At 39.8% G+C, this 14,596-nt stretch overlaps 1 protein-coding gene across 8 annotated transcripts in view; it reads right to left on the reverse strand.

Annotated features, from left to right (window-relative positions):
• Positions 1-14,596, reverse strand: part of NLGN4X (neuroligin 4 X-linked) — a 347,891-nt gene that overhangs the window by 17,763 nt on the left and 315,532 nt on the right. For all 8 annotated transcript variants that reach the window (XM_005592910.5, XM_005592905.5, XM_074029051.1 and 5 more), the window contains one exon: positions 558-743. In XM_005592910.5, coding sequence (XP_005592967.1) covers positions 558-743 — 186 coding nt within the window. The remainder of the gene's footprint in view (positions 1-557; positions 744-14,596) is intronic.

Raw genomic sequence — 14,596 nt, forward strand, 5'->3', positions numbered from 1 at the left:
CAAATAGTCAAATACAGTCAGAATGGCAAAAGAAACAAAAGTGTCGAGACTTCTAAAGTAGTTATTTTGTTCCAATCATTGTAACCAACACCTAATTGTCACACATTTAAATTAGGAGAAAAATATTGCTGACCAAGCACGGTGGCTCACATCTGTCATCCCAGCACTTTGACAGGCCAAGGCAGGAGGATTGCTTGAGCCCACGAGTTTGAGACCAGCCCAGGCAAACACAGCAAGACCACTTCTCTATAAAAAGTTTAAAAAATCAGCCAGTAGTCCCAGGTATTCAGGAGACTGAGATGGGGGAAGTCTTAAGCCCAGGAGTTGGAGGCTGCAATGAGCTATGATCGTGCCACTGCACTCCAGCCTGGGTGACAGAGCAAATGGAACAAAAGCTGACTTAAAAGACATGAAGATGGATTCATCTGATCTTTTGGGCATTTTCTGTTGCCAGAGTGACTTCTAGCAACCCGGACATGCATCTGAGATATGAACTCTGACCATTCATTTCTTGGTTCAGTGCATTAGACTGTCTGCCCTGGGGGCACCATTATTACCTTCTGAGTAGTGGGACAGGGTCAACAGGCTGACACAGGAGGCCCCGGCCCCCGAGCCAAAGATGGTCACTCGCTTGGGGTCCCCGCCAAAGGCTCCCACATTCTCCTCAATCCACCTCAGTGCTTGAATCTGATCCAGGAGCCCATAGTTGCCTTTTGCTGCCTGGTCACCGGTACTTAAAAACCCTACAAAAGAACACAAGACATTTTTGGTGGTCAAATATAAAAAGTGCATACACATCTCTGCTATTTGAAAATATATCTCATAGCTTGTCTTCTTCATTCGCTCTTTCCTCAACCCTCACCCCCACAAATTAGAGGAAGAAGAGGAGAAAAAATGTTGTGGCAGAAATAATTATATAAATAATGGTTACTGTTTAGGTTGATGTTATGATACCATGGCATCTTTGGGTATACATGTGGCTAATATAGAAGGCAAAATGAATCTAAAATATTAATAACATGAAGCGATCCCAGAAGACGTCGTAAATTTTACCAGGTTCAAGGCATAGTTTCTGTGCACATTTTCATTTTCTTTTTTGAAAAATGCAACAGACTCCTACAAGAAAGTTTTCAGGGAAAACAGTACGTGTGTGTGGGGTTCGGGGGGGGCAGTGGGTGTAAGTGCACATGTCTGTCTAAGAATATGTCCTTGTATATAAAGGCAGTGTGCGCCTGTTTTTCTCACTGAATTAGTTATTAACATTTTGTTTTAACTCCTTTTAACGCTTAAGAAACAAAGTAAGTTACAGACTCCACTAGATCCCACTCACAAATAGTATGCCCCTCTATTTTCCTACATAGCAAAAATATGAGTTACATACAAAAAAAATGTAATTATTGAACCTCACCCAAAAGCTAATGAATATTCACATCTCTCCAACTGTTCCCAAAATATCAGTAGCTGGCCCTCCTTATTTTAAATGGAAGGATTCTGTGAGTTGAGGATCTAGATTTTACTCAAGGCATACAATTCTTAATTTCTCCTTAGTAGTTGAAAAATGGCAATTTTGGTATTAATGATAGCAAAGTTACGAGTTAATCTGTTTTATTGTTTGTTCCTTTCGGATTGAAAAAATAGCTTGACTTGGAAAAACTGTTTTCCTCTGATGTTTTGGAGTCATGTTTCGGAAGACATACACTCTCCTACTCAGATTCAAAACTAGGAATATTTTCTAAAGCATCCTGCAAGTTTAATTCATTGCATAAACTTTAACCCAACTTTATGTCCAAATCTGTACTAGATATGCCTTCCAAAAAGACAAAGAATTTTAAAAAGTTTTTTTAAACCATTTCGCGTCCTTATTTGAGCCTTCCCCAAATACCCAACTATGATATCTGCCCCTTCTATACAATTTCTTTTTTCCAAGAGCTATGCCATTCACTCAATTTCAAGGGATGCTTAGTACACAATTATGGCCACCTGCAGTCATGTTTGCATGAAGACAGGCTGCTTTAAGCCCTAAAATAACATCAAACCAATTCCTCCAAAGCACATCCCTAACCAAAGTTGATGGCATTCCAAGGAGTGACTGAGTGCTGGTTTCTACTTTTAAAACAAAAAGTAGAGGATGGGGCTGCATACCAATTGAGTCAACCAGCTTTTCTTCCATGAGCTTTCCTGAGCACCGGTGGAAAAATGCTCTGAGCTGGAAAGGAGGAAATGGCCTGGCTCCAAAGAAAGTCACAGGACGATTTTCGTTCAACAATGACAATAAAAATTCCAAGCCTGAATCAGGAGTCACTATCTCCTGCAGCTTCAAAGAGAGGCAGCGTTGCAACTGCGAGGTTGGATACTTAAGACACATCCTACCAATGCGATCTTCTTTAAAGTTCAGAGGGATGTGACGTGAGATTAGTTACGATTAGTGGGTACGTTCAGACATTACCCAAGTCTCCTCCCCATTTAATTAGCAATTACTAATTAGTGCTTCATGCCAAAAATGTTCTGTGACACCTATCTCCATCCCTACATCTTTGACACGGTCATCCATAAAAAGCATCAGGATTTGCTTGGGAGAAAAGATCCTTTCATGCAGGGTACATATGACAATGACGAATCATGTCAGTTTGGGTGCCCCATAATACCATAGGGCAATGCTTTCTTCCTCTATCAAAGAAAGAGGTGATTAATTCCTAAGGCACAAGCAATTTTCTAACAGAACAATTCTGTCTTCAGCACGTCTTTTCTTCACTCACTGTTCTCTCTTTCTCAATTCTGCAGAATGACCTGTTGGCTTATTTTGTTTCTGTGGAGGAGCATGAAGATTTTCTACACACAGTAAATCACTGGCCTTTTCCACCACCACCTCTTCCTCCCTAGCAAAACGAGAGTGTTTTAACCTTTCCCAAAGCAGGCTAAGGAATATTCCCTGCCTTCAAAAATCTTAGTTCTTCTAACAGCATCCTATTGGAGGGTTTGATCTTTGACGTTCTGAAATTCTACAGGCTGGCTGAGGGAAATGACAATCCATGGATCTCTTCAGTTTAACAAATGAATGTGCTGTTTTGAAGCTGGTGTTTCCACAGTTTCTGCCATGGAATTTTCATTTATTACAACATCCAGAGATTATTATTATTTTTCTTTTTAAACTATCAACAAGGGGGAGTGCCTGTTTCAGGTACACAATGAATGCAACAATTTTATGCTCTTTACAAGAGGTCCTTTCATCTTGAAACCACCTTTGCAAAACGTGTAACAGTCAGACAATTATGACAGTGAAAGAGATCGGACCTAACCAACTCCATCTTGCCTTTAACTTCCATACTGCTCTGGGCATGGGCCAAGCTAACTTTGGGAGAAACTGAACTTGTAGTTTAAATGATAATAGCCCCTCTTAAAATTAAACCGCTTTTGTAAAACTAATAAAAGGCCACAGGTTAAAATATGAGAGGGGCCTGAATTCTGCTAAGATGTAGGCTTAGTTGAATGATTACCAGTCATTATTCCAGAGGTCACAAGATTTGCAACTTCCCCAGTCACTAGAAGCTAAAATTTGCCTTTTTAAAATTTTTATTTTACGTTCAGGGGTATACCTGTAGGTTTATTATGTAGGTAAATTGCATGTCACAGAGGTTTGAGGTACAGGTTATTTCATTACCCAGGTAATAAGCATAGTACAGATTGGCCTTTTAAGATGTCTTTTCAGGCTTTTGCATTTCTGACAACTGATTGGTCCTACTGGGACCAGCGACTCCTCTGTGTCCCCACATAGAGGCCAACTGGGTGCACTAGGACTGTTTTCCACACCCCTATCGTTGCAATCCTAAACCAATCAGCAGCACTCATTCCCTAGCCCCTGTCTGCCAAACTATTCAGGAAAAACCCGAGCACCATGTGAATTAATCCATGTTAATGGCTACATTGATGCCAAGTTTCATCCAGGACCCTGGAAGGAACAACAATAACAAAAATACACACACAAGAGGTATCAATAGATATGTTCAGTGATCTGGTTTGGCTGTGTCCCCACCAACATCTCATCTTGAACTGTAGCTCCCATAATCCTCATGTGTCATGGGAAGGACCCAGTAGGAGGTAACTGAATCATGGGGCTGGGTTTTTCTCATGCTGTTCTCATGATAGTGAATAAGTGTCATGAGATCTGATGGTTTTAAAAATGGCAGTTCCCCTGAACACATTCTCTTGCCTGCCACCATGTAAGATGTGACCTTGCATCTACTTTGTCTTCCACCATGATTGTGAGGCCTCCCCAGCCATGTGGAACTATGAGTCTGTTAAACTTCTTTCTTTATACATGACCCAGTCTCAGGTATGTCTTTTTTAGCAGCATGAGAACAGACTAGTACATTCAGTTAGTATGGTTATTTAAAAACAGGTTTCATGGAAAAGAGGACTAAAACCAGGAATCACAGTTTTTCCTGCTGCATATTGACTGAAGTGAATATCATATAAACATGAGAATTTCTATTCAGACTTAATATTGTTGTTACAACAGAAAAGTTTCCAATTTTTATTATAGATAATAATGTAGATGTTTCCTCTCATTTTGAATTATATCACAGGGCTTAGGAGAATAACTGCAGGTCTTTTGTTTCCCCATGCACTGCAAGTCAATGGTAAGGAACCCAATGGGGTCAGATATTGTTTTTCTTTCAATTAACAAAAGACATTGTTATATGACGTTAAAGCCACAATCCATTTTCTTTTAGGAGATTGTTCCTTGCATAAACACAGTAAGCATTTTTTTGGAGACAAGTAACCAGGAGATAATTAAGTGAATAAAGAAGTTAAATATCTTTCACCATTTCAGTGTGTGTAATTCACCTGGTATGTGTATATATATGCATATATAACCATATATATGTATGTGTGTTTATAAATGTATATGTACACAGACATATATCTGTGTACCTTTAAACTAAAGAAGTGATATCAAACAAGAAATGTTTAAATAAAAATAATTCAATGAGAAGAAACAGAATTTGTGTTAGGTCATGCAAATGAGGTCAAAAAGAAATCGGGTGAGAATGAAAGCAGAAGCATAAAAAACAAAAATCAGTCAAATAGATGCAAAACTAATCTTTAACGGTTATAGGAAATTATTCAGGAGTTCATTTATTACAAGGTGAACCTTTAATTTTCTGATTGAAAACATGTAGGATTTAACACAGAAGCATACATTGCACAGGATGGGCTGGAAGGGAGGGAAGCTGATGTACTGCATTCAAATTCTGTTGTCTGATAGGCGTGGCTGCTTGAAATTCAGTGCCTTTTATTTTTAGTTTTTACTTTAAAATGGAATGAGTTGTATACAATCTCCAACTGTATCATGTTATCACATCAGTATTGCACAGAACCAAAGTCTATTTCCAATGTCAATAGAGAAAATCTAAAACAATTATAACAGACACATGATTTTTATATCACAGGTTTCCAAACTCTGGGGCCCATGAACTACTATTGAGATTCCTTGTACTATTTTCATAAAATAGATAATATCCCCACACATTTATCTGGAATGAAGCTGCATAGGTATTTTTTAAGTGCTTTAGTTTAAATTACATGAAATAAAACAAAAACTGAAATTGATCATATTTTAGGAACAAAATATAAAATAAATACAGCTTGTTTATTAAACAATAAAACATCAAAATTTGAAGATAATTGATAAATGAGTTTCATGGAAATGAAAATTTGGGAATGGCCAGCCTGGAAACAAATCTCTTTGAGTCAACTTTGAGTCTTTTTTTTGTTTTTGAGACAGACTCTTGCTCTGTTGCCTAAGCTGGAGTGCAGCAGCATGATCTTGGCTCACTGCAACCTCCACTTCCTAGGTTCAAGCAGTTCTCCTGCCTCAGCCTCCTGAGTAGCTGGGATTACAGGCACACGCCACCACACCTAGCTAATTTTTGTATTTTTAGTAGAGACAGGGTTTCACCATGTTGGACAGGCTGGTCTTGAACTCCTGAGCTCAATTGATCTGCCTGCCTCAGCCTCCGAAAAGTGCTGGGATTACAGGTGTGAACCACCGTGCCCAGCCAACTTTGAGTATTTTCAACTGAACACTTTCTCCTTGGATATTTCTCCAGATTTGCTGCTGACTCACATTCAATTGGCTGTCACATCCTTTTGTTTTTATTTTTCAAAGAGCTTGTACATCTTGTCCCTCCCTGGGTCTGCAACCTAGTGCCTGAGATGAGAACTACAGTTCCCCAGGACCTAACCACTTGGGTGCTACGTCCTTTTAGTTTCCTCTGAATTTCCACACCATCAACATCATCATGATGGTCTCCAGTGTAAGAGAATGGGTAAAACTCAGGAGAATGAAAATTGGAAACTTCTGACCCAGGAGTCCTAATTCTTTGAATGCTTTCTATGAAAATCTTTATTCTGATGCACAAAAATAGCCACCCAAGGCTCCACAATTCACACGGATTGTAATTTTAAAAACAAACAATAGCAGCAAGATCAATGTTCACAAGTCAGAGACTTGAACGGATTGTCTCGGCTGGATCCATATTATGAGATGCTATTTGCCTGCATAAAGTGCTAAGGAGTATTTACATGCATGGACACAGAAACACATCTAAGGTGTCTCAAGAAAAAATACTGGGCTACTGAATAGTATGTATCATTTATCTTATTTTATATTTTTATGTATTTTTTTTGAGACGGAGTTTCGCTCTGCTTCCCAGACTGGAGTGCAGTGCTGCAATCTCAGCTCACTACAACCTCTGTCTCCTGGATTCAAGTGACTCTCCTGCCTCAGCCCATCAAATAGCTGGGATTACAGGCATGTGCCACCACCCGTGGCTAATTTTTGTATTTTTTGTAGAGATGGGGTTTTGCAATGTTGTCCAGGCTGGTCTCGAACACCTGACTTCAAGTGATCCACCCGCCTCAGCCTCCCAAAGTCCTGGGATTAAGGCGTGAACCACTGCATCCAGCCCATTTATTTTATTAAAAAACAAAATCTGGAAGGAATTCAAACAGTGGAGAGTGATTATCTCGAAGCATGTGGCTATAGGGAATGTTCACGTTTTATTGCTAATATCTGTTTATATTTTGTTCATAATTTAAATCTCCTTTTTAGCAACAACAATCACCCACACAATAAAGTGAGTGTGTTGGACAAACAAATTCATTACTGGAAATCCAAGCATCATTCTGTGTGGGCCCATGTGGCCTTCTCAAGGGATGCCCTAATTATGTTCCTGAGCCTGCAAATTCACCACAACACTTGCTATTTCCAGAATATGCCTTGCATTTTGATATGCTTGCCTTTTTATATGAAGTCCCCAAGATCTAGGGTGCCCTCTGTAGGGCTGCCGGCAACCATAAATTGCCTTGAACACCTTGCCTGAGCACACCTTCCTGTGGACTATGGCCGCACACAAAGCTGCACCGCTAGCTGATGGACCCAGCACCATTTGAAAGGTCAGTGTGACCTGAAGGTCAATCTCTGCATCTTCTGCAGGGGTCGCCTGCATACTCAGGTAGAACCTGGCCATATCTCTCTACCAATGTGGGGCCCTTTTCCAAAAGTGTCCTGTGTGATTATCTTTATTCTCTCAACACAGTAAATGGCTTTCAATGAATTTCTGTTACAGAATGTATCACTTTACACGAAGGGCATTTGCTTGGTGACTGCTTTTGGAGTTACTGCTTGCAATGGATTCAGTCGGACATACTTGTGGTGGAATCTATTGTAAAGCTTCAAGCACATGACTTAAGATTTCAAAGTCCCACTTTCTTTATACGTGAAATGGGGAGGAGAATTGTAGCCCTCCCGTAGCAAGCTGAGGAACTCAACCGGACAATGTACAAGAAACAGCATTGTGCCTGGTGTGGAATGTGTTCAGAAATGGTTACCTACTAGCCTGCTTTCATGAATATCAGAAGCCATGCAGTTTAGTTTTGCTTCATGTACACATACTAGGAACAAAGAAATGTCCTTCAAATATATGAAAGGAGTCCAAAGGGAAAATGTTGACTGCTGGTCAAATTAGACTCTGACTCTAAAATTGTACAGATGGTAGAGAGATGGTGTGTTCTCTGATGGTATTTCAAAGAATGAATTAGATATCATTTATTTGTGAATAATTTTGCATAAAGGGGGTATTATTTATTTAATCTGATTACTAAGTATTTAAAGTGAGAAGAGAAAGACAAGGCAAAAAGCACATCATAGCTTTTACTTATGCTATGAAATTTATGGAAAATGCTCATTCAACAATGTATGAAGTAGCCATGATGACCCAAGCAAAATCTGGGGGAAATGATGCAGTAGTTCAGCGCATTTCCATAGATATCTTGAAAAATTACAGAAAAGGTTTTTTTTTTTTTTTCATTTACGTTTTCATTTGTTTTTAATGAGAGTATTTTAAAACTCATTTGAATGTAAAGTGATATTTTTCACCATCAAAGTATGGACACAAAACACATATTAAGACACATCTTTTGTACTTCAGTGCTATTCAGGGCACTGTAAAATGCATATAAGTAAAAAGACAACTTATACAACACTGTATTACATGAATTAGAATTCCTATTAGATGAATGAAATATTAAAGTAATGCACATATATTAGATGAATTAGAACTTAGATGTAATCACATGCACAGCAGCAAAGTAAATATGACCGCATATAAAATAGCTAAAATCCCAGTGGAATGCTTAGTTTCAGGAATAGAAAGGTTATTGAAAAAGACAGTATTTTCTAGAATTGAGGAAGGGCAAATTATGCATGTATTGTACCTTAAGCTACACACTAAAATTGTCCTGCTGGCTTGCTGCTTTAACCAAACTCTGTGCCTCTTTAAGTTCTTAATTATTTATACTATTTTTATATGTTCTAACATTAAGATTTTTCTTAATGTTAGATTCTGCTTTTCTTTTTGAAGATAGCTACATCCTAACTCTCATCTTCCTGTTATCCTCAACCACAATGCATACCTGGGATGCCTTTTCTAAGCCCAAAGTCAGCAACTTTTCTAACAAAACCTGAAATGGTGGCTTGATTTTGAGACTGCATCAGAGAAATCAGTGCAATTTGATTTTCACTAAGTGCCATTCTGTTTTCACTAAGCAGGAGGGCTGTTTGATTTGAGAGCAGTTACAGAGTCCCATTATATCTCTTACTATACTGAAGTTTATTGTTAGAATTGCCAACGATTTGTCATTTTTGATAACTGTTCCAGTGGTGCTTGGAAGTCTTTATTTATGGAGAGATTTAAATAGCTGGGGCCAAGATTTTTCTCTGAGAATTAATGTACAAAAAAACCCACCATTAAATGGATCACATACCAGAACAGCTACAGTCAAACTCATCTCTAAAACCTAGATTTTAAGCAACCATCACAGTAACAATTCTCCTCTTCAGAAATTTTGTCTCACAAACCTTTATAGGCTCCAACAAAGCAATCCTCATGGGCCATATATATATATATACATACATATATATATATATATATATACATACACACACACACACACACATATATATATATTTACGTAGCATAGCATCTTAATCTCTGTCTGACGTCTGTTTCACCTTCAGATCTTCTATTGTTCCAAGCTTCCAGTTTCTGTCTTATAAGGATATTTTTATTACATTGAGCTCACTTAGATACTTGAAGATACTCTCCTCATCTCAAAATCTTTATCACATCAGTCAAGTCCGTCTTATTGCATAAGGTAGGATGTGAACATATGTAGGGGGCTGTTATTCTGTCCTCTACAGCAGGGGTCCCCAAGCCCCAGGCCATGGCACCAGTTTTGGTTAGGGACTGGGCCAGCAGGAGGTGAGTGGTAGGCAAGCGAGGGAAGTTTCATCTGTATTTACAGCCACTCCCCATCACTCACATTTCCACCTGAGCTCCACCTCCTGTCACTTCAGCGGTGGCATTAGATTCTCATAGGAGCATGAACCCTACTGTGAACTGCACATGTGAGGGATCTAGGTTGCCTTCTCCTTATGAGAATCTGATGCCTGATGATCTGAGGTGGAGCAGTTTCATACTGAAATCATTCCCCTACTTGGAAAAAATTATCTTGCGTGAAATCAGTCCTTGGTGCCAAAAATGTTGAGGATTGCTGCTCTGCAGGCTGCCTGACTTATAGCTGAGTTGGGAGATATCTGTATATATTCTAGACACAAGTCAATCCTCTGCTATATTGGTTGTAACTGTTTTCTCTCAATCTGAAGCTTGCTCTCTGAGCTCTTCGTAGTGTCTTGAAGGCCCCCTCAATACATTTTCTTGCGGTTCTTACATTTTGTGTTCTAGGTAAGAAACTTCTGCATAACCCCAGCTGGCAAATATTTGCTCCTATTGTTTTCTTCTAAACAAAGCCGGTCTGAAGAGGTAGAAATGGAAGGAAATGATGCCAAGGAAGTGGCTACAAGATGATGAAAGGGAAACATTCCTGAAAAGAATTACAAGTTGCAAAGTTTCAAATGGGAACATGTCTAAAGGGTGAGGAGAACAGAAGGAGTCCCGGTATAGCCGACTCATAATTAGCAAGGAAATGTGAAAGAATGGTATTCCAGGAGTAGGCAAAGTGAGTTCACACATGGAAGGGAGAATAAAATGTTGGACTTTATTGTAAAGCAATGACAAGGCATAAGAGTTGGAACATGGCAGTGATGGGATAGGATTTATGGTTTTGTAAAGCTCACAGGAGCCACTGGTGGATGGGACTGCAGGAGGCTGCGTCTGGAAGAAGTCCACTGCAGTCGTCCAGGTGAAAGTCAGTCCTGGCTTAGTCAAGTTAGTGGCAGTCAGGGTGGAAGACATTCAGCATCTTCTGGACACATGTTGTCCGGGTGCTGCACGCTTCGGTGGCAATACAAGATGTGAATATGTGGTAGGAGTGGGGATTTGATGTTTGCTCTGGTTTGGGTTCGTATTGGATACGTGTTTGTGAAGAGTGCAGCATCATCCAAAGTGTGTCGGTTGTAACCAAGTTATTGAACCTGGGTAGGTGCCCTTGGGATGGGGATGTATCTTCTGGGATTTTCACCCTGTCTGAGTTACACACACATTCAAGAGTCCTAGGACTGTGGCCAAATGATTGAATCAACCTGTTTCTCTTCTCTCTGCACACTGGGCTTTGAGGTTACTGAAGCTCCCTCTCTCTATGACATTGAACAAAACGATGAATATGAAAGACCTTCATGCATTATAAAGCTTCATGGAAATGTGAGATGCTATTATTATCTTGTGCAGGAAGATACTTATTAACGGCTGGGTGGTAGTGATGATTAAGAAAAATGCTAATAGCATGTTGTGTCTACAGTGCCTTTAGTCCAAAACACAACATCTTCATTGTTGAAGCATGGTGATTCATGTGCTTTTGTATACAAAAAAAGGCATGTCAAACAAGATCACATATGGTAAGTATATATATATATATATGACATGTATATGTCTAAAATGATTCCAAAGAATAGCATAGGCTTATTTCATTATCAATGCAACAGTCTCAAGGTTGCCACATTTGACAAAGTCAGAAAGAGTTAAAAATAGATATTCAAATGAAAACATATTCACTTTTTTCCCCTGATGTTTCAATCTGTTAATCACCCTAAGCTGCTTCTCACTGTATGACTCAGTGGCATTGAAAATGAACCAGAAAGAGAGAGAGAGAGGAGAGACAGAGACAGAGACAGAGACAAAGACAGAGAGAGAGAGAGAGAGAGAGAGAGAGAGAGAGAGAGAGAGAAACAGAGAGGGAGACAGAGAGAGACAGAGAGAGACAGCCAAGTACTTCCAAGCACGGGGGCATTCCTTTATTTCCGTAACACGTATTTATTAAGAGCTGTTCTGCATCCTGGAAGGTGTTTGCGGGGTGAGGGCAATCTCTCCCAGCCCCTATGGTACCAACAGCCTGGGAGGGCTGAGCTGTCTCAGGATATATCCACACAACCTTGAGTTGTCTGTAAAAATTTAAACTGCATAGCCTCCACCGCTGACTTCCAAATCAGCATCTCTGTTGGTATGATTCAGCAGTAGGCATGAACACTGAAAAGTTATTTGTATGCATATTCAGGATTTGGGGAGTACTGCTTTGGGCAGATGCATTGGACAGCGGTAGCTACTCGGTGTTAGGCTTTTAAGAATAAACTTAGTACGGCCCAGGTAGTATTTTCTAGATTCAAGGGTGAAGGCTGCCGTGACACATAATGGGAAGGGTCTGTCTTTAGTGAGGTGGTCTCAGGCTTTGCTGTCTTACTGTTAATATTACAGGCGAAGCTGACAGCGACTGCAGAAGGAAAGAACAAGGAACCATCATTTCCATCTTCTCCTTTTATCTCCAACATCATAACTACTCTTCACCAAGAATCAGAGGGAAAAGGGAGAAGGTTTCTCTTGCCGGAAATGCAAATCCCAGAACCAATTTTTTTTTTCTCTCTCTCTCCTTTTGCGTTATCTGCCAGAAATTGTGAGGTCAAATTTATGCTCAACTCCAGGACCTGAATGTCTTTGTTCCTTTTGCTTCATGTGTCAGATTTGGCCTCTTTTATTTCTTTGTGGGGAGGCGGGGGGAACAGGAGAAATAAGTTCTAGTGTTCCATAGCACTGTAGGGTGACTATAGTTAAAAATAATATAATATATAGTTTCAAATAGCTAGAGGAGGAAATTGAATGTTTCCAACACAAAGAAATGATAAATGTTTTAGATAATGGATATGCTAATTAACTTGGATCTGATCACTGTATATTACATGTATTGGAACATCAGTATGTACCCCATAAATATGTACAATTATTACTTGTCAATTAAAGCTAAATAAATAAAATGTGGGGAGTACTTTATGCTGTGCTGCCTCAAATTGTCTTTAAGCAAAACTAATATTAAAACCTATATGAAGGCTGGGCACAGTGGCTCACGCCTGTAATCCCAGCACTTTGGGAGGCTGAGGCAGGCGGATCACCTGCGGTCAGGAGTTCAAGATCATTCTGGCCAACATAGTGAAACCTCGTCTCTACTGAAAATACAAAAATCAGCCGAGCATGGTGGCGCGGTCCTGTAGTCCCAGCTACTTGAGAAGCTGAGGCAGGAGAATAGCTTGAACCTGGGAGGAGGAGGTTGCAGTGAGCCAAGATCATGCCACTGCACGCCAGCCTGGGCGACAGAGGGAGGTACCATCTCAAACAAACAACAACAACAACAACAATAAAAAAAGAATGAAAACCATATGAAGATATCTATGAATATCTATATCTATTTATCTGTGTGTCGGATAAGTTTGCCATTTTAATCATTTTAAAATGTACAATTCAGTGGGATTCATTACATTCACAATGTTGTATAATTATCACCACTACCTATTTCCAAACCTATTCATCACTACAAACAATAACTCTAACTATTAAGCCATATGTCCCCTTTGGGGAAATATTTTCTATTTTTTGAGACAGGATCTCACTTTGTCACCCAGGCTAAAGTGGCGCCATCTCGGCTCACTGCACCCTTGAGATGCATTGGGCATCTCTAGCTCAAGCAATCCTGTGCTCAAACAATCCTCCTGACCCAGCATCCCCAAGTAGCTGGGAATACACACTTGCGCCACTGCACCCAGCTAATTTTTGTATTTTTTATAGAGACAGGGTTTCACCATGTTGCCAAGGCTGGTCTCAAACTGCTAAGCTCAAGCGATCTGCCTGCCTTGCCCTCCCAAAGTGCTAGAATGACAGGTGTAAGCCAATGTATTAGTCCATTTTCACACTGCTGATATAAAGACATGCCTGAGACTGGGCAATTTACAAAAGAAACAGGTTTAATGGACTTACCGTTCCACATGCTTGGGGAGGTCTCGCAATCACGGTGGAAGGTAAAAGGCATGTCTTACATGGCAGCAGACAACAGAAGAGAGCTTGTGCAGGGAAACTCCCCTTTTTAAAACCATCAGATCTCATGAGACTTATTCACTACCATGAGTACAGCACAGGAAAGACCTGCCCCCATGACTCACTTGCCTCTCGCTGGGTCCCTCTCATAAGAATTCAATGTGAGATTTGGGTGGGGACACAGCCAAACCACGTCAGCCACCATGCCAGCCTTCTGGGGAAATACGTGGAATGGTGTTCATATGTTGAGTTACACATACCCTGAGATAAATCTGCTTGATTATGTGTGATGTCTGAATTTAATGACCAATGTGATCCCACCAGCCATTTCTACAACTGATCTTGTTGCCCAGGACACCTAAATATACATTTCTCCAAGAGTAAACATTCAAAATAGCCCTCAACTTCTTAAGACTCTTAAAATCATGTTGTTGGTTTGTAATCTACATTTACATAAGTAAATCAAGTATGGATTGTGTTTCCTTTAATTAGCAGTGGGGGGATATCAGCAAATGATGGAAAACAGAATGCATTTTATCTAATTCTACAAGATTGACTTGTAAATTTACTAAAATCTTCCACTCTGGAAAGACTTCTGGTCAGCGAAGATGTATCTGGGTCCACAACAATTTGCTGAATATGGAATCATGGCTAAATTTCAATGGGATGCCTCCAAAACCCAGGATAATGTTCAGTTTCCAAGAAAGATCTTATTAGGTTCA

The sequence above is a fragment of the Macaca fascicularis genome, chromosome X (genome assembly GCF_037993035.2).
Source record: "Macaca fascicularis isolate 582-1 chromosome X, T2T-MFA8v1.1".
NCBI classification, from domain to species: Eukaryota; Metazoa; Chordata; class Mammalia; order Primates; family Cercopithecidae; genus Macaca; species Macaca fascicularis.